Source organism: Mustela nigripes, chromosome 6 (genome assembly GCF_022355385.1).
Source record: "Mustela nigripes isolate SB6536 chromosome 6, MUSNIG.SB6536, whole genome shotgun sequence".
NCBI lineage: Eukaryota > Metazoa > Chordata > Mammalia > Carnivora > Mustelidae > Mustela > Mustela nigripes.
The window spans coordinates 50,403,412-50,424,646 of NC_081562.1; the positions used below are offsets into that span (position 1 = coordinate 50,403,412).

Below are 21,235 nucleotides of genomic sequence, written 5' to 3' on the forward strand. Positions count from 1 at the left end.
ACGTCTGTCAAGTAGGCAAATAGAAGAGATGGTGCTGATGTCGGAGAGGGAGATGCAAGCTAGACCCGGGGCAGTTATCAGCATATGGATGGAACCGGCAAGATCGTGGGTATGGTAGATACATAGGTCTGTGGACTAATTCCACGGGTACTCGGGGATGTCAGAGAGATAAAGAGGAACCTGTAAGATGAGAAGAAAATAAACAGTGTAAGTTCTAGAAGGAAAGAAAGTGCCTCAAGGAGGAAGGAAGTGTATCAAATAAGAGGAAACTGAGCACTGACCATTGGCTTTAGCCCCTGGGACTTGGAGTTGTTTTTTTTTTTTTTTTTAAGGTGTTTATTTAATTTAATTTAATTTATTTATTTGCTAGAGAGTGAGAGAGAGAATGACAGGGGAGAAGGCTAGAGGGAGAAGCAGACTCCTCATGGAGCTGGGAGCCCGAAGCAGGACCCAATCCCGGGACTCCGGGATCACGACCTGAGCCAAAGGCAGTCACTCAACCAACCGAGCCACCCAGGCGTCCCAGGATGAGAGGTATTTTAATGGAAGAGTGGGTGTGAGAGCCATATTGGAGCAGGTTCCAGGGAGAATGGAGGGCCTGAAATATAAGTAGCCCTTTTACAGAATTTCACCTTAAAGGGAACAGAGAAATGGGGTGGTAACTTAGACTAAAAATAAGATCTAGAAAGAACACTGTAAGATGGGAGAAATTCCGTGGTCGTCAAAAGAACACAGGCTCTACTCCACTTTCAAGGTGGGGAGGCATCACTCCTCGTTCCTTAAGTGTACGCTGCACTTAGTGACTTCCTTCCAAAGCATATGTGAAGAGGGGAAGAGAGAGAGTATCAGCAAAGCAAATCGATGGATATGACCTCAACTCTGGTTAATGTCAACAGGGGTAAGTCACATAAACAGTGGGTATCCCTGATATGATGTCCTGAAAATGGCACTTTACCTCTGCAGTCTGCCTCTCAAAAAATCTGTTTTTCAAAATTTTTAAAAAAGATTCTGCTTATACATTTGTCTCAGAAAAAGAGAGCGAGCACGTCACCACAGAAGCAGAGGGGAGTGGCAGGCAGTGAAACAGGCTCCCCACTCAGCAGGGAGCCTGATTCAGGACATTGGGAATCATGACCTGAGCCAATGGCAGACGCTTAGCTAACTGAGCCACCCACGTGCCCCTGCCTTTCAGAAACCCGTAACCTCAGTCTAATCATGAGTAAAACATCAGTAAAATCTTGATCAAAAGACATTCTACAAAATGGTAGGCCAGTACTGACCAGTACTCCTCAGAACCGTTAAGGTCATCAAAAACTAGAAAAGTCTGAGACTCGATCACAGTGAAGAGGGGCCCGAGGATACATGATGACTAAATGTAATCTCGGATAGGATCCTGGGAGAGAGAAGGGGGGTTAGGAAAAAAATGAAGGAAATCTGAATAAAATATTGACTTTGATAATAATAATATACTGACATTGTAACAATTGTGCCATACTAATGTAAGATGTTAATAACAGGGGAACTGGATGGAGAGTATAAGCAGAAGATATAAAAGATGAGAATTTTTGGTACAATCTCCTAATTTTTTCTGTAAATTTAAAACTGTTCTAAATAATAAAATCTATCTAAATTTTTTTTTTTTTTTTAAAGAACATAGGCTCTGGAGTCTGACCATCTGATTAGAATCCTAGTCTGCACTTTACTAGACCGTAACTTAAGTTACTTAAATTCTCTGAGAGTCAGTTTCCTTACCTATGAAGTGGAAATAGGAAAAATACCTACCTCATAGAATTTTTGTGACAAATGACATAATCCACAAGAAGTGCTTAGCAGAGAGTGTCTGGCAAAGAGCAAGCCCTGGATAGATGGCAGCTTTTATTATTATTAGGACTATTATTTTGATTCTTTGTTGAATATTCAAAGACACATTTAATGTGATTTTATACTTAATTTGCTTTAAAGTGATTAATAATTTCTATGATAATTTCATTTCTTTTTTTCAGAGGGAAAAAAACTGAATACAACCCATTCCAGACTACCTGTAAAAGGGTTTCTTTCCCAGGGTATCACAAGTGTTGAAATGGGTCATGGTGTGCACTTCTCCAAATAATTTAATTCAAGTACTACCCTATGATAATGTAATGAAATGACTTGTCACCAGAGGCTCTATTACCACGTCTGGAAGGGAGTATAAGATCAGTAACATTTTCAGCTTGGGCTCCTCCTTTCATTACAAAGCCATAAAATCATCATCGACCAGAGAATGTATTACCTTGTGATTTCCTCTTCTTAATAACCATATGTGACAAAAGGGACTTGAGGAGTAATATGAAGAATATGTTTAAGGATAAAAAACAATTAAGTGGAGAAGTGAAAGAGTGTGGTAAAATAACTGCTATATTAAGATGCTACTAAAGTAGAGAATTTGGCCAGAGCAATGGCTCCCAAGCCAGGCTGGGCATCAGACTCACCTCTGCAAAAAACAGAAAGATGCTGGATCCTTAAAGCAAATGCTGAATCAACAGCTCTGGGTGTGGGACCTAAGCATTTCTATCTTATTTATTTATTTATTTATTTGAGAGAGAGAGATAGAGAGGGAGCAAGAGAGCGCGCACAATCTGGAGTGGGGGGGTGGTGGGAATGAGAAGCAGAGGGAGTGAGAGAGGCAGGTTCCATGCTGAGCAGAAAGCCCGACGCAGGGCTTGATCCCAGGACTCTGAGATCATGACCTGAGCTGCAGGCAGATGCTTAACTGACTGAGCCACCCAGGAACTCTGGCATTTGTATCTTTAAAAGATCACACAGATGATTCCGGTTTGTGAACAACCAAGCTGCCATATGATCTATGGCAGAGCTGCCTTTGTAAATGTCATCTGATATTCACCATCATCAAGCATCATGATCAGCTTGAGACAGTCTTAACTATTACACTGCATTGTTTTCTACATGGAATTTTGGACACTCTGTATCTTCAGGCTCTTTGCTGTCCTGAGCATAAAAGGGACTGCGTCCCTGATTCAGTCTTCCAGCACTCTCGCCTTCACCCTCTAAGGTCAAGTTTTCCCTCCCTCTACCTCTTCCCGTCTTTCTCCTTTCCCCATGCCAATAGGGAAACTCAGCATCTATTTAACATGGGCAGTGCCCTCAACCACCCTGAGTTGAGTCAGGCTTCCCTTCTGGCTGAGCCAATAATTCATGAAGCAGCTGCTCTGTACTAGGTCTCCTTTCAGAGCTACGTAGTCTAGCTATGTGCACAGTAAATTAAGCTAGAGAATCAAGAAATAGGCATTTCAGATTCTTCTCCTATGAAAGAATATACAAAGGAACAATGGCCAGACTCTATACAAAAATAGAATGGTGACTCACAACATGCGTTACCCAGTCCAGAATGCCAATCTACTATACACAGTAACTAGTCTGAGAAGTCATGTTAGCATCTGTAGCAGCTAGTCCAAGAAACCAAAAGATAATCTCTGTAGCAATCAGTCCCAAATAGTTACGATTCAATTAACAACTGTCAACTTCCCTGATTTTCGCCCCTGCTTCCAATTCAGGACCATCTTGAAAGAGCCAAATATACACCCTAAACAATTCTGCTAGTTAGCCTGTCCATAGCTTCTCCATGTCAACTCCTCCAATAGTGGAAGACCTGAAGCCTTCTCTTTTTTCTACCACAAAGCTTTTCCACTCCTTGCTTGCCTTTGGGTCTCTGTGAAATGCAAGTGATGGTAGCTAACTCCCTTGCTTTGAATAAATAGCCTCTGCTTATTCTCATTTGGGTGGTCTTCACTGATTTCCACAACTAGAAAAATGGGGCTGCATGTCTGAAATGGCTCACTGAATTGTTCTTTCACAGCTGAAATGAGTGTACTTTAGAGAGGCTATTTTAGAGAGTGTACTTTAGAGCGGAAAGAGCAGAGCAGTCAGTACTTGTGAACTTGAGGAAGTCATGGTCTGGAAGAATAGTGTGGCTGTGGGTAAGGGCACAGGCAGTGATCCAAATTGCCATGGTTCAAATCCTGGCTCTGCTACTCCTTAGCTGTGTCAGTTTGGGCAAGTGTCATTTAATGAATGTGTACCACAGTTTCCTCATCCGTTAACACATCGGTGATGATAATAGCCCTCAAAGGGCAACTGTTAATGCTTTATGAGACAACCCATGTAAAATGTGAATGTCTGGATTTGAATGCAGAGAAGAGAGAGGGAGAGAGAGAGAGAGAGTGACTGCAGCAATACTGGGCTGGACTTCCTGAAAAGCACCAGTGATGTGGGACTGAGAACTAACCACCCCTACTAGATGGGACATACACTCTTCCATGTTCAGTCTTCATCGTGCTTTACTCATTTATGATAGCCACCTGGCCCCACTGACTAACTGTGGACTGCAACAAAAACATTCTTCTCTCATGAATGTAGTCATTCTAGGAAACCAGTGGGTCCTAAAACGTCCATGTCATCCATTTCCAAAAGATCTGGTATGGGAAGGATCTTATCCCCCAAATGCATACTCTATGTTTTCCAGAAGTCAAAGAGTCAAGTATTTTCTGATATTTTTACATAAGGGTCATACTTTAAAATTACAGAGCCTTATAATATACAAATGGTTTTAGGGTTTTTTTTTTTTCACTTTTTAATTTAAATTCAATTAACTAACTTAGAATGTATTGTTGGCATCTGAGGTAGAGGTCAGTGATTCATCAGTCTTATATAATACCCAGTGTTCATAACATCACGTTCCCTTTTTAATGTGCTATCACCCAGTTGCCCCATCCCCCAACTTCCTCCCCCCTCCCCCAGCAACCCCGTTTATTTCCTATGATTAAGAGTCTCTTATGGTTTGTCTCCCTCCCTGATTCCGTCTTATTTTTTTCCCTTTCCCTATGATCTTGTTTTGCTTCTTAAATATACCTAGAAGCCCACGGCCACATTCCACAAAGTGTGACCATATTGTTCATTAACAACAAAACTTTTTTTCTCATAGGTCTTTTGCTAGTATTGCTTAAAAAAAAAAAAAAAAAAAAAGATGTTTCAGAGAATAAAGGCTGAGTTGTTTTGACATGATTGTGCTTATTTTCAACTAACATTAAATGTGTCACCATGGAAGATCAAATCTAACAAAAGTGCCTGTACTTAATAAAACAAAGATTTTTTCCCCCTGAATTATTTCCAGTGATCACACTCAAGACTTCCAAAAGGCAGTTGCTCAACTTCCCAATGACTGCAGAGAATGGTTGTAAAGCCAACTTTCCACATGGATATAAAAAGACATCATCTAGCATAAACCTTCATGCCACAGACTATGATAACTAAGCAAAAAATATTAAGAAAACTGGGAGCCACATTGATGACAAATAGTATTTTACGTTACCATTTCACCTAGAATTTAATTAAGAAGGGCACTTGCAAGTGCCCTGAAAACACCAAAGAATAAATTTAAAGGGATAAACATGTTTTAGTATGAAAATTATATTCTAGGGTAATTTTGCCATAAGAAGGCATCACATGGGCGATTTAACTTAAAATATTCTGAACCAAGCAAGGCGGGAACAGTTGATAAACACGGGATGGTTTCAGGAGGGTAGCTGCCGCCTAATCCCACCGAGGGACCCAAAACGTCTGTGAAAGAGAAGCAGGTCGGACTGTGCATGCGCGTCGCGACGCAGCGCAGCGCCCCCGCCTGCCGCCCGCCGCCCGCCGCCCGCCGCCGCCCCCGAGGGCCGCACTCACCGAGGCCGCGCCAGCCCAGCGCGCCGTCGCAGCTGTCCAGCACCGCGCAGAGCTCGCCCAGCAGCGTCGGCGGCAGGTCGAACAGGAGCGTGTGCGCCGTGAGCGCGCCGCGAGCCCCGCAGCTCCTCGCCGCCGCCGCCGCCGCCGTCCAGGCCATGGCTCGGCCGCCGGAGACCAGGGGCCGGTCGGAGGACGGATGCGGAGCGCAGGCCTCTCCGCGCCGGGGAGGTGCGATTACACAACCGCGGAAATCCTGCTTCCCCGGCGGCGGCCAAGGCGGCAGAACTTGCCGAGCCCCGCAAGGGGCGGGCCCCACATGACGCACAGCGCTGCCCGGCAGCGATGCCTGGGAGGGCGCCCGCGGGGTCTCCCTGCCTCGGTGTGGCCCTTGTCACAGGCTTTAAGTTTTGGCCGGCCCTTTCGTTGCTCTGGGTTTGGGGCGCGACGGGAGAGACAGAGAGCTGGGGAAAGACCCGGAGGGCAGAACTCACAGAGGCGGGGGTCTATCATACACTCTGCATGGGCCGGCTCCTGGCGGGATGGACAGAGACCTGCCACGACTTCTTTGAAAAATGCATTTTTATTTACCCCGCCAGGAAGCAACACATGTTTATTGAGGAACACTTGGAAACCCCAGAAAAACTGAAGGAAGAAAACACTTAGCTGAAGACAACCATTCAAAAGGTTTGGCACATTCTTCCTCCCAACTTTTACTGAAGTTGAACAGATAAATGTGCATATATGAAGTTAATGTTGGGAAAGACAAAACAACAACAGGAAAACAAAAAAGAGAACAAAGCAGAAGAAAATTTGTATTCATTTTCTTCATGAGGCTGCCCATTCTCCACATTGCTACTTGGTTTTACTAAATCCTTTTCTCCCTGGCCTTTCTTTCTTCCTTCCTTTCTTTTTAAGATTTTATTTATTTATTTGACAGAGAGAGAGGAAAAAACACAAGCAGGGGGAGTGGGGGAGGGAGAAGCAGGCACCCCGCTGAGAAGGCAGCCCCAGGACCCCAGGATCATGACCTGAGCTGAAAGCAGAGGGTTAAGGACTGAGCCACCCAGGCGCCCCCTCCCTGGCCTTTCTTTTTCTTTTCTTTTCTTTCTTTCTTTCTTTTTTTTTTTTAAAAGATTTTATTTATTTATTTGACAGATCACAAGTAGGCAGAGAGGCAGGCAGAGAGAGAGATGGGGAAGCAGGCTCCCTGCTGAGCAGAGAGCCCCATGCGGGGCTTGATCCCAGGACTCTGGGATCATGACCTGAGCTGAAGGCAGAGGTTTAACCCACTGAGCCACCCAGGCGCTCTTTGATAAAACATTGTTCCACTACTTTTTCTTTCTCCAAAGTGTTTGACGGAGTCGTTTGCTTCCAACATGGAGTTTAAGTAAAATTGAGTATTGTTTTTAAAATATTCTATCGTGTGTGTTGTAATAGCCCATCACAGGCATGATACAAATGTTACTAATGAAAAGAGGAGATGCTTTGAAAGTGGTGAGAAAAAAATCCCAACCTTAATGACTGTAGAGTGGACAATTGTCATCAACTGAAAAATAGCAACCCTATTTGAAAGCTTTCAGATTTGTACTCTTTGGCTATGGTGCCCCCTAGAGACCAACGTTGATGCTACATTATCATTTCGTACCCCTACCACTCTCTGTAGTCCCAGGTCGTTCTCAGCTAGAATATACCACAAAATACACTTGAAAATTGATAAATACAATATTTTTTGGGCAAAGGTTTCTATATCCCTTTGTTTGAATAGCTAAACTTTTATTGTCGATCTGAACACGCTTAAGAAGCCCTATACCTCTCAAAGGGACTACCCGAGTAAACTGAGCAAGAGAGGCAGGGTCCAAGTATTTGACAGCTGTTGAGTTGGTGAACTGGTAGAACAGGGGACCCAAACTTAACCTCTCCCACGAAGAGGAACCAGTCGCTGGACCGTGATCAAGCGAATCACCGTCGCTGAGTGAAGCAGTCAACATGGCCTGCTTTTCCAGATCTTCTGACTTCAAGAGAAGCAAGAATTTTATGTGAAAGCCAGATTATGTGAAATCTATATGGATTATGCGACAATTCTTGTATTTTCAGTGTTGGCAGCTAGTATCAGACCATGCTCCCTCCCTATTCCTTAAAACTGCCTTTGACTTTTGAATTTTAAATCGTCAGGTTGTATCACTCACAGCTTCGCTGTTGCTGTCATCCACTGTTCTCCTCCACCTTAATTCTGCCCTCTCTGTTTTAGGCTATATAGCTCCTGCTCCCTGCAGTCCTCTCCAATACTAACCCTATCTTAATCTTTGGTGATCTGAAATATTTGTTGGGCAAATGATGATCCAGGACCCGTCCTCCCAGTTCTTTGGCTCTCCTCTCCTCCAGTAATCCTATCTTCCACCCTATTTTAGCCAGTCATTCCCATGAAAATTCCCTAGATCTTGTCGTTATCAATGACCATCCCTTCTGTAATTTCTATTTCATGAATCCACTCTCTGACCACACCTCCTGCCCTTTTAGTGCATTCATTCTAGTACTCTGACCCCAACAATCCTTCTCCCTTACCAGGATACCAATTCCAAAATCTTGCTACCTCTTCTCTGGCTCTGCCCTCTTGATGCCCTTGCTTTTCTCTTTATCCATAAAGTCCACACTCAATTTTTATAATCCCTCTCTTGCATATGCTTTCCATTCTCTTGCTCCTCTCTGGCTTTGTTGAGCTCTTTTAAATCTACCATCCTGATTAGATACGAGTTTGTAATATTGGGCTGCATACCTGTGTACCAGAATGTAGCTGGGAGTGGGGTGGGAAATAAAAACCCGTTGATTGGACTTAATTTAAAATCAAAACCATGACTTTCAAATGGGTCCTTTATGCTACCGGGCTGTCACACTGTTACCCTGCTGGTCCCCTTGACAACTGTTTTATGCCTTCTCTTTTCTCAACGCCCATTACCCTCTCCTCCATCCTTGGGCTCAACTAATGATCTTGAGAATATTTATTAAGAGTACTGATGTATCAGAAAAAAAAATTAAAAACCTTCCACAGAATCTCAGCATCACATCTTCTACCTACCAGTATCTGAACAGACATACATGCCTCCCTCCTTTTCTATAGGTAGATTATGTAGGTTCCTATGTGAATCTAATCCCTTCACCCCTGCACTAGATCTGATTTCCTTCCTGCCTCTTCCTCAAAGACATCAAGGGCAGTGTTTTTCAGTTTCAGCTATGTCGTCAATTTCTCACTCTTCACAGTATCAATTCTATTGGCATACAAATACGATGTTATTTTTCCCACCTTAAAACAAACCAAAAAACTATTTGATGCCATTTCCCCTACTTTGATGCCATAATTATTACCCCCTCCCCATTTCTGTGCTCCTTTCCATAGTAAAGGGTTGAATATTCTCACTGTCTCCCAACTTTTCTTCTGTTATCTTCTCTTAAGCCAACTCTAGAGCCACCCCTCCTACTTTACGCCACTGAAACTGCTGTCAGGGTCATCTATGTCCACATCATTGCTGAATATAACAGTTTTTAGGTCTCATCTTATTTGACCTCTCAGTAGTTTTTGAAACACAGGTGATCACCCCCCTCCTTCTGTGACACTTTGTCTTCCAAATTGTCTTACATTTTAACTTATTTCACTGGTCACCTTCCCTTGCTGTCCTTTCTCTTCTCCCTTAATGCTGGAGTGCCTCAGGGTTCAGTTCATAGTTCTCTCTATGTACACCCACTCCCTTGATGATCTCAACCAGTTTCAAGGCTTTAAATACCACCTACCAAGGACTGCCAAATGCATATGGTTAGCTCAGACATCTCCCTTCAACTTCAGACTCATCTCCAAAAGTGAACCCTTGATCATGCCTCCTGAACCTGCTCTTCGACATTCTTCCCCCCCCATCCAAGTCACTCTTGCTTCCAGTTGCTTGAACCAAAATCTAGAGTCATTCTAGGCTCCTCTATTTTTTTTTCCCAGCCCGTGTTCAATCCACCACCAAACCCTGTTGACTCTTCAAAATATATTTAAAATCATCCTTTTCTCCATCTCCGCTACTGCCACCTTGGTTTGAGCCATCATCGTATCTTGCCTGCTTTGCTACATTTATCTTAGAACTAAAGCAGCTTCCACTGTTGCTTCCTATAGACTTTCCTCAACACTGCAGGCAGATTCATCCTTTTAAATCAAATCTGATTATGTCTCTCATCTGTTTAGAAGCCAACAATGGCTTCTAATTTCAGTCAGAATGAAAGTCAAACTCTTTATCCGATGTGCATTCACTCTCCCTCTCCCACTCCGCTGTTACCCTCTGATCTTGTTTCCTTGTTCATCCTGCATAACCACACTGCCTCCTTGCTGGTCCTTGAACACACCAGGCAGAGTCCCACATTAAAGGCTTTGCACTTGCTGTTCCCTTGCCAGGGATGCTTTTCCCATCTTGCTACAGTCTACCCTGACCTCCATATTTAAAACTGCAGTGGTCCATGCACTGAGAGTCAGGTTGGCGTATGACTGAAATGGCAATAATATATGGCTTGGAGGACCAAATATCATTGAGATTTCTCCTTCTCTCCGAATCTGAATAGGAACGTGCAGCAGCTTTGGTCATCTCTGGAACCATTTTGTAGCCACATGGATATAAATACTAGAATGAAGTGAGCCCTGGGGATGGTCTCGTGAGGGAGAAAACCAGATCCTTCATAATGGCATTAAGCAGCTCTTTTGTTCTATGCCTAGAGAATGTCCTGCTTTTGGACTTAAAATTATATCACACAAATTCCTTAGTAAGTCAGTTTTTAAACTGGGAATCTTGTAATTCACAGACAAATGCATCCTAATGGATACACCAAACAGACATGTGATGATAGTTCTTGGTTTGTTGATGGCCTGTAAGAGAATGGGAAAGAAACTAACCTCTGTCCAAAACTGGAGTTCAGATCTATACAGTTCTATCTCTGGAATGTCAGATGGGTATGAAAACTGCATTGTAGAGACAACTGGGTGTCTTGGAAAAAATAAGTGTTAGTAGGGAATGGTCCTGGCAGCATGGATGGAAGCAGTATGAAGTTCTAGAGGCGCGTGAGACTGCAGTGAAAATCCATGCAGAACCAGACCAGCCCGGCAATCCATGCACCCACTTCTAGCATACATGCTTCTGGCAAGGACGTGGCTGTGGTTAACCCTCAAACACTTTCACTGTTTTTCACCCTCCTAACCCCGCCCCAAATTTCAGATGCTAGAAGGAGAAAGAGTTTCCACCCCAGCTGGAGGCAAGAGAGTAATGAACTGCAAAGAATCACTGGAGATGATCACAATCACTGGAGATGATCACTGGAGAATCATAATCAATTGAGATGCTGAGGGAACCCTGAAGGCCAGAGCACAGATGGCATAATGGCACAGATACACGGTATTATCAGAGACAAAGTCCCAGCTAAGCACAGGAATTGAAGTCTAAGAAATAAAAAATCAGGTGAGTCAGGTAACAGCACTTCGTGTATATGAAAAACTATAAGCTATTTACCCAGCATCCCTAAGGATGGACGCTCAAAGGACAACCAACTGTGGGACATAGATTTTTTTTTTGTTTGGGAAATAATTTCCAAAATAAAGGTCATTAGCCTATGCCATCTTTGAGCTTTATCCCTTCCCTGGGCTTTAGAAGGTCCTAGGTGCACTGGGGTTCGGGATGAGGTAAAGATCAGTATGGGGTAAGAATGTTTGTAGGGCATATTACTTGGTAATTTTAAGAAGTAAGAGTTGGATAGTTTTAGGCTTTCATTAAAATGACCTAATAAGGGGTGCCTGAGTGGCTCAGTTAGTTAAGCAACTGGCTTTAGCTTGGGTCATGATCCCAAGGTCCTGGGATCGAGCCCCACATTGGGCTCCCTGCTCAGTGCAGAGCCTGCTTCTCCTTCTCCCTCTGTTGCTCTGCCTGCTTGTGCTCTCTCACTCTTTGTCAAATAAATAAATTTTTTAAAAAACAACTTTATTTTAAAAATGACCTAATAATACTGTTGGTGGGAATGCAAACTGGTGCAGTCACTCTGGAAAATGGTGTGGAGTTTCCTCAAAAAGTTCAAAATAGAGCTACCCTATGACCCAGCAATTGCACTGCTGGGTATTTACCTAAATGATACAAACACAGTGATTCAAAGGGCACATGTACCCCAATGTTTATAGCAGGAATGTCTACAATAACTAAAATATGGAAAGAACCCAGATATCCATCTACAGATGAATGGATAAAGAAGATGTGAGATATATATATATATATATATATATATATATATATATATATATATATAGTGGAATGCTACTCAGCCATCAAAATATATGAAATCTTGCCATTTGCAATGACGTGGATAGAACTAAAGGGTTTTATGCTAAGCAAAATAAGCGAATCAGAAAAAGAGAAAGAGAAATACCATAGGATTTCATTCATATGTGGACTTTAAGAAGCAAAGCAGATGGACATAAGGGAAGGGAAGAAAAATAAAATAACACAAAAACAGGGAGGCAAACCATAAGAGACTCTTAACTCTTGGAAACAAACTGAGGGTTGCTGGAGGGGGGGTGGATGGGAGGATGGGGTAATTGGGTGATGGGCATTAAGGAGGGCACTTGAAGTAATGAGCACTGGGTGTTGTATGCAACTGCTGAATCACTGAATTCTACCTCTGAACTATTAACAAAGTATATGTTCATTAAATCTAACTTAAATAAAAGATTTAAAAAAGAGAAAAATGACCTAATAATAATAACATGCAATAGTTACTCCTCCAGTTTATTGCGTGTGTATTTTTAAAGATTTATTTGAGTGGGGTAAGGGGCAGAGGGAGAGGGTCACAAACAGACTCTCAGCTGAGCATGGATCCTGACGCCGGGTGATCTCGGGACCCATGAGATCGGGACCCAGCAGTTCACAACCTGAGCTAAAACTAGGAGTCAGATGCTTAACTGACTGAACACAGGTACAGGCACCCCTGATGTATGTGTATGTGTGTGTATTTATAAAGAACATTAGGCTTCCATTGTCTTGTAACTCAACTTTTTCCCATCGAAGATATCAAAAACATTGTTCTAAAAACCTATTATTTTGGGGCGCCTGGGTGGCTCAGTGGGTTAAAGCCTCTGTCTTTGGCTCAGGTCATGATCCCGGGGTCCTGGGATCCAGCCCCGCATTGGGCTCTTTGCTCGGTGGGGAGCCTGCTTCCTCGTCTCTCTCTCCGCCTGCCTCTCTGCCTACATGTGATCTCTGTCTGTCAAATAAATAAATAAAATCTTTAAAAAAAAATCCTTAAAAAAAAACCCTATTATTTTATAACATGATGTATACTATGATTTTAACAATTATCCTTTTAGGGTTGATGGAATGTTAACTGGTGATTTTATTTTCTTACTTTGTGTTTTCCACACTTTCTAAAGTTAACGTGTATTGTCTCAACTAGAAAACACTCAACTATAGAAAATAATCTTTCAACATTTTCATGCTTCATCCTGTTTCACCATTTTCTTTTTAAATCATTTTCAAAGTATTTTTTCACCCTAGAGTGTGTTGCTATAATAACTTTTGCCCAGTCACCACTAACTTCTAAAATCTGATTTTTTAATTGAAGAGATTTCAGTCAAGGGCTTTTCACGATAATTTCAATATTAGCTAAAGTTATATTTTTGACACAATCATTTATTTATCTCTAGAAGTACCCCAAACATGTGACATAAATCTGAGATTATGGCACAAATTTTTTCTTTTGGAGTCAAGACTCTACTCAGACTATTTGCAATTTAATAATGGAAAATGGCTTAGGGATATTAATCCAAGTACTGCATTTTACAGATAGCAAAACTGCTGCGGGCTATGTGAACTCTGGATGCAATGTTTGTTGGAGAAACACACACACAAAATCTCATTCAGGATTTCCAAATTTCCTTGTCAAGTTATCAGCACAAATCGTGTGCCTTTTCCCTCTCAAGGATTTGGCTTTCTTTTCCTTGTTATTTAGTAAATCCCCCCCAATAAATCCTGTATTAGTTTGTTCAGGCTGGCATTAAAAATACCACAGATTGCATGGTCTCAGTAAGAGAAATTTATTTTTTCACAGTGCTGGAGGCTACAAATCCCAAGATCAAGGTGTCCACAAGGTTCAGTTTCTGGTAAAATCTTTCCTTCTGGCTTGTAGATGGCCTTTTCTGGAGGTGTGCGCGCGCGCGCACACACACACACACACACACACACACACACAAACACACATTCAAAAAGAGAATGAGCAAGAGAGAGAGAGCACACCAGCATTCTGGTGTCTCTTCTTATAAGGATACTGATTCCATCTTATCAGGGCCTACCTTTATAACCTCACTTAACCTTACTTGACTCCTTACAAGTCCCTTTTCAGATTCAGCCACAAGGGGAGTTAGGGCTTCAACATATAAATGGGGCCACACATTCAGTCCATAACAAACCCTCTGCACAGAAGTTCAAGAAGTAATGTCACATCATTGGGTTTCATAGTACACGTTCTAACAATACTTGGTAATTAGTTATCTGTATCTTCTGGCCTTTCATAGTGGTCATGGTTCCTCTTGTTCTGTACTGAATTTGTTTCATTATTCATTCGTTTTTTTGAAAGAAAAACAAAAGCTTGGATATCCAATCTGGTGCCTTGATATTGAAGGTAATATGTCTGTATAGGAAAGTATCTGGCATATTTGGATCTAAAACTATTAGTAACTTCTGATCAAATGGTCTTTCTTTAGGGCTTATTCTGACAGTTTCACAGCATTAGTCCCTCACCACACCATCTTTTGTGAATTTTGGTCTTTTTTTTTTTTTTTTTTTTTGGTCTCTTCAGACAATACTCAGTGTTTTGCACCTACCTTACTGATTGTTTCTTCTGTTTTCCCAACTAACTCTTCCTTTGGCTTGTACTGTGCACCCATAGGCTGAATTCTATTGATCTTTTTATTCCAGGTCTTGAAGATTTCATATAATCCACTCTACATCTATATCTCTATGTGGGCCACTCTCATATATATGTCCTTAGCCCTAACCTGCCCTGTAGGCTTCTTCTCACTCCCGCCTCCAATGTTTACTGAATAATTGCATTTTGATTTCTTTCTTTCATCCCAATTCAGCATGCCCCAATCTGATCATTTCCTAGAAAATCAGCTTCTTTTTGTCTGGTCACAGGAGCCAAAAGAACTCTGTACTTTTGTTCCACTGATTGATTGATTGATATAGTTAGAATTTACTGAGCACCTGCTATGTCAGACATTATGCTTGCTGATGCTTATATACAATTAATCACCAAATGTTATTTTTCTGTAATGTCCTTCATGAGTGTCTGGATCTTTTCCAATTTCAACTAGTTGTTTCATGTTTGGATTTTTTCAGCATCTCCTACCTGATGAGCCCCTAATTATCTTTCAAGATCCTATTTAAAAGTCACCACCTCTGATGTAGGTTGGCTTGTGGGCTCCCATGATATACATTTAAGGCTTAACTACTGATGTCTTTTTGACCATGACCTCAATTGGAAAAACAGGCATACATGGAACACATTGCAGACTCAATTCCAGACCACTGCAATAAAGCAAATACTGCAATAAAGTGAGTCAAATAAATTTTTGGTCTCCAAAGCATATAAAAGTTTATACTATATTACACTATACTGTATTACCCTCTACTGTAGTGTATTAAGTGTTCAATAGCATCACTAGAGAAAAAGTATATCTCTTAATTTAAAAATATTGCTAAAAAATGCTAACCATCATATGAGCTTTCACATGGTAGTACTCACTGTGTAGATCACCATAAAAAACATTTTAATAGTGAAAAAGTTTGAAATATGAAAATTACCCAAATGTGACAGACACATGAGAAGTGAGCAAATGCTATTGGAAAAATGATGCCAATAGACTTGCTCAATGCAGGGATGCCATAAACCTTCCATTTGTAAAAAACACAGTATCTTCAAAACTGAAGTACGATAACATGAGGTATGCCTGTAAAATCTCTGCAGATGTAATCGAGTTAAGATGAGGCCGCACTGGAATAAGACTGGTGTCCTTATAAGAAGAGGGAAATTTGGACACAGGAACACAGAATATAGGCCTGGTGAAGATGATGGCAGAGATTGGAGTGATGCAACCACAAGCCAAGGAAATCCAAGGACTGCCAACACCAGAAGAGAGGCATGGGACAGATTATCCGTGAGAACCTCCATAAGGAACTAAGCCCCTGACAACTTCATTTCAGACTTGTGGCCTCCAGAACTGTAAATGAAGACATTTCTGTTGTTTTAAGCCACCAGTTTGTGCTAATTTATTACAGCAGTACTAGCAAACTAAAACACTTTGAAGCCATTTATAATCTTCCCAAAGCTCTCATTTCTTTTGCAGTCTCCACATTTACCATGATTTTTTTTTTTTTTTTTACCTTGCTACTCAATGTCGCTTAAGTGAAGGAAAAATGTCACTTAAAATTATTAGCACAGGGTGCCTGGGTGGCTCAGTTGTTAAGTGTCTGCCTTTGGCTCAGGTCATGATCCCAGGGTCCTGGGATCAAGCCCCACATGGGGGGGGGTGGAGCCTGCTCAACAGGAAGCATGCTTCTCCCTCTCCCACTCCCTTTGCTTGTATTCCCTCTCTCGCTGTGTGTCTCTCTGTCAAATTCATAAATAAAATCTTTAAAAAAATTATTAGCACTAATTTTATCATTGATCCTTATACGGCATAATACCAGTTTTAAAGGCAAGCTCATAAAGATCACCAAAATCAGTTTGTATTTCCTAGCCTGTATATACATAAGCATTTCATTCTTACTAGAACTGTGGAACAGCTATATACAACAAACTCAAAATATTTTTATCTTACTTCTTGAGATGTACACATTCTACTAACACTCTTTACCTTCAGCTTACTGGCAAGGATGTACAGGAAAAGAAATTATGGTTGGCCCTCTTTTCCTTTCCCTCAATAGCTTCATTTTAGTGTTAGTAATTGGCTAATATTGGGAAGTAACACAAGTGAAAAAGGATAGGCTAGGATTGCTTGGACATTCATGCTTCTTAGAACACCACCGCCTTATTTTTGCATTCATAGTAAGTTCCGATTGGTAAGGAGAGATTGGTAAAACAGTCCTTCGCACTGTCTGTGCCCTCCCATCCCTGTCTCATTCTTTGTCACCTGTATCTTAACCCTAAGCTTCGCCCCTCACCTGAACCTACCCGCATCACTTCAGTCTTCTCTGGTTGGCGCTTGTCTTCTGTGCTCATGGGGCACTACCTCATTCGGAAAGCCTGGCTAATAGAAAGTGCTCAAGAAATTTAGGGAATATTATTAATATTAAAAATAATAAAAAGTGTATCTCCCGTGTGATTACTGAAGGACCATGTGAATGAGCTGAGTATTTGTTGCAAGAACAGATGGATGGGACCTCGCTTCTATCACTTTCAGCAACTCTCCAGGTCAGAGGATTTAAAAAAGCTTGTCGAGGGAAAATCTGAGAAAAGCTGCATTTTAGATGACGCCGAGAACGTCATTCATTTTCTCTCCCGCCCCAAGCTGAAGCAACCTCCTCGCTCCCAGCCTTCCCGCAGCGCCGGGGGAGCGCATCGATGAGCGCGGGCTGCGCTCGGCTAGTTGGGGCTGGAGCGCTTCATCCCGGAAGTGGCTTGAAGGCCGTTGAGTTCGGCGTCGTTGCCCTAGCTCGGCGGGGTCGCTGGGGTGCTGCTGCCGACATGGCCAACCCCGACCCCCGCTACCCCTGCTCCTCCATCGAGGATGATTTCAACTACGGCAGCTGCGTGGCCTCGGCCAGTGTGCACATCCGAATGGGTGCGTCCTCCCATCCCCCTCGTCCCTTCCCATCCCCCTCCCCTTCCCCCAGCCCGGTCCCTGCGGGCGGCTCCGCGCCGAGCCTGCTGCGCTGTCGGCCTCTAGGGGTGGCTTTCGGCTTCCGCCGGCAGCTCCTCCCGGGGCCCGGCTCGCTGGCTGAGCGCAGCTCCCGTGGGGTTCAGAGGAAAGCCTTGCTTGCGGCTCCCCGCCCCGCCCCCCGGGCTCCGCGGAAGAGCGCCCTCCCCCGGGAGTCGGGAAGAAGCGCTCCCGGGGAGAGCGCGGCCCTGGGGAGGCGCGGTGGTCGGGTAGCTGCGCGCTCCCTTCGGGAACCGGAGCTGAAGCCCATCCCGCTTTATTTATTTTATTTATTTATTTATTTATTTTTAAAGATTTTATTTATTTATTTGACAGAGAGAGATCACAAGTAGGCAGAGAGGCAGACAGAGAGAGAGAGAGAGGAAGCAGGCTCACCACCGAGCAGAGAGCCCGATGTGGGGCTTGATCCCAGGATCCTGACATCAGGACCCGAGCTGAAGGCAGAGGCTTAACCCACTGCGCCACCCAGGCACCCCAAGCCCATCCCGCTTTAATCCTGACTTCCTCCCCCTACAAAGGGACATGAAAACTTCGGCAGCCTTTATTTGGCATCTTGATATTAAAAGAAATGCAGGGTTACTTTTTAAGGTGAAAAGTTTATTAGGTGGTTACTGTGACATGCACCTGAATGCAGTTATTTGCTTACATGTTTTTGGTTTAGGGGTGTGATCGCGTTTCAAGTTTCTGTATACTCGGGTGTGTCCTTTGCTGGGTTGTAGGATGTGTGGGGACAGGGACCCTCTCTGTTCTTCTTCACTATTTGGAGTCTGCAAGACCTAGAACTCAACATAAGTTTGAGATTTAATTGAGGCGGTTGCTGGAAATGGAAGCTTTAGAGACCAATCAAAATGCAGTATTAGTTTTAAGTTATTATGCAGTATTGACTGAATTTAAAATGCTTTAAAAATATAAAATGCTTAGTTTCACGTAAGTGGAGTTCAGCCAGTTCTAGTTCAGCCAGTTCATTACAGAGGTTGTCCCATATTTTCATTCTGTTCCCGTGGCTGGAACTTATTCTGGAAAAAGAATTAGGACAATATGATGCCCTAAGAATCTTGATCCCTGACATCTATGATATTTCTGGAATTGAATTTTGGAATGATTTTGGCATATGAGCATAGTTTTTTCAATTAAATTTTTAATTGTGGTGAAACACATTTCCTTAAAAATGTACGTTCTTAACCATATTTAAATGTACAGTTCAGTAGGTATTCACCTAGTTGTACAACCAGTCTCCAGGACTTTTTAATCTTCTAAAACTGAAATTCTGTATCATCAAAGAACTTGCTGTTTTCCCCTCTCCCAGTGCCTGGCAATGATCATTCTACTTTCTGCTTTATGAATTTGGCTCCACTAGATACCTCATGTAAGTGGAACCATATGGTGTGTCTCTTTTTGTGACTGGTTTATTTCAGATAGCGTGTTTTTAGGTTGTATCCATTTTTTTTTTTTAAAGAGAGGGAGGTTGGGGGAGGGGCCGAGGGAGAGGGAGAGAGAGAGAATATTAAGCCCCATGCCTGGGGCAGAGCCCATCTTGGGGCTGGATTTCACAACTCTTGAGAACTGACCTAGGCCAAACTCAAGAGTCTGACACTTAACACACTGAGGCACCAGATGCCCCAGGGTGTATCAATTTTGTAGCATGTGTTACACTTTGCTTTTTAAGGCTGAATAATTTTCCATTGTGTGACAAAATCACATTTTGTTTTTCTGTTTAGCCACTTGTAGACACTTGGATAGCTTCCACCTCACTAGGAATCACTGCTATAAACATGTGTATACAATACCCACGTGGGATCCTGCTTTCAGTTGTTTTGTCTGTATACCCAGAAGTGGGATTGCTGGATCATATGTGTTTTAGTGAAAAACCCATTTTTTCCCACCTGAGTAGGGTAAGAACCAGTTCTTCCTCCTGTGTTTCTCCTTTATTACTTACACAGAACACTTCAGTTTTGATACTTGTGGTCACCAAAAGTATGTGTGTGTGTGTGTGTGTGTGTATGTTTTCCCTATATCAGGCAGGTCTCCATGACACCCGCTCAGTGTCATGAACTCATGAGACTCGTGAGACATGAGTCTGAACTCAGTTCTGATGCTCTCTCTGAGTGGATAGTATCAGATCCCCCAGGTTAAGGTCTCAGTCCCATTGAAGACTGCTCTCACGCCACTTCAGATGCCTGTTGCAAGTAATAGGTCCCCAGGTTACCCATAACTTGTCAGACTTGGCTATACATTGAAGGTTCCCATGACTCCCTTTTTGGTTTTGATGAATTTACTAGAGCAGCTCACGGAACTCAAGGAAACATTTATATTTAGCAGTTTATTAAAAGATACAGGTAAACAGCCAGATGAAGAGAGATATAGTGGGAGGTCTGGGAGGAGGTCTGCACCAAGTACAGGTGCTTCTGTCCCCACAGAGTTGAGTTGTGTCATCCTTCCAGCATGTGGATGCATTCACCAACCTGGAAGCTCTCTAGACCCCATACTCATAATATTTTATGGAGGCTTCCTCATTTAGGGATATCAGTTATTAGCCCCATATTCAACCTTTTCTCTTCTCCCCACTTCGGCAGGGCTGAAAATTCTGCACTTGCTTATGGCTTGTTCTTTCTGGTGACCAGCCCTCATCTAAGAGCTCATGTGGGATCACCTCAGTAGAACAAAAGACACACCTGTTACACAGAAAATTATAAGGGTTTCAGGAACCCTGTGTCAGCAACTGGGGTGAAAGACCAAATGTTAGAACAAAAGATTTTTTTTGTTCATTGCTCTTATCAGTTCGGAAGTTACAAGGGTTTCAAGTGCCAGGAAGCTGGGGCAGAAACCAATATATATTTTGTATCATCTCATGGTATGGTAATTGTATTTTTAGTGTTTTAGGGAATTAAGATACTGTTTTACATTGCGACAACACCATTTTCTATTCTAACTGACATTGCATAAGTGTTGCAGTTTCTCTACATTCTCACTGACACTTGTTCTTTTCCCTGTTTCTCTGAAGGTAGCCATCCACATGGGTATGAGGTGATACCTCATTGTGGTTTTGCTTTGCATTTCCCTAATAATTAGTAATGTTCAGCATCTTTTCATATACTTATGGGACATTTGTATCTTCTTTGTAAAAATGTTTTTTAAATACTTCGCCCTTTTTTAAGATGGACTTAATTTTTTTAAGCAGTTTAGGTTCACAGCAAACTGAGTGGGAAGTACAGAGTTCCTGCATAACCTGTTCCTACTCGTACATAACTTTTCCCACTTTGTTATAATCCATGAGCCTAAGCTGACACGTTATCACCCAGAGTCCATAGTTTAGAGTTCACTCTCACTATTGTACATCCTATGGGTTTTGATAAATGCGTAATGACAAAGATCCCCCATTATAGAATTATATGGGATAGTTTCATTGCCTTAAAACCCCTCTATGCTCTGCCTGTTCATCCTTCCCTCCCACCAGCCCCTGTAACCAGTGATCTTTCTACTGTCTCCATAGTTTTACCTTTTATAGAATGTTGTATAGTTGGAATCATACAGTATATAGCCTTTTCAGATTGATTTCTTTAACTTAGTAATGTG

At 42.4% G+C, this 21,235-nt stretch overlaps 2 protein-coding genes and 1 long non-coding RNA gene across 3 annotated transcripts in view; 2 read left to right on the forward strand and 1 right to left on the reverse strand.

Moving 5' to 3' along the window:
- The window catches only part of IRAK3 (interleukin 1 receptor associated kinase 3), a 50,550-nt gene extending 43,356 nt beyond the window's left edge, over positions 1-7,194 (reverse strand). Inside the window, exon 1 of the mRNA XM_059402530.1 lies at positions 5,728-7,194. Within this exon, the coding sequence (XP_059258513.1) occupies positions 5,728-5,884 (157 nt within the window). The 5' untranslated portion in view covers positions 5,885-7,194. The remainder of the gene's footprint in view (positions 1-5,727) is intronic.
- On the forward strand, positions 6,326-16,366 carry LOC132019449 (uncharacterized). Its single transcript, XR_009404782.1, has 3 exons — positions 6,326-6,411; positions 10,962-11,201; positions 15,751-16,366. It is a non-coding gene; the product is annotated as an uncharacterized LOC132019449 (long non-coding RNA).
- A 999-nt stretch (positions 16,367-17,365) lies between these two features.
- Positions 17,366-21,235, forward strand: part of TMBIM4 (transmembrane BAX inhibitor motif containing 4) — a 29,202-nt gene continuing 25,332 nt past the window's right edge. The window contains exon 1 of the mRNA XM_059402531.1: positions 17,366-17,566. Within this exon, the coding sequence (XP_059258514.1) occupies positions 17,470-17,566 (97 nt within the window). The 5' untranslated portion in view covers positions 17,366-17,469. The remainder of the gene's footprint in view (positions 17,567-21,235) is intronic.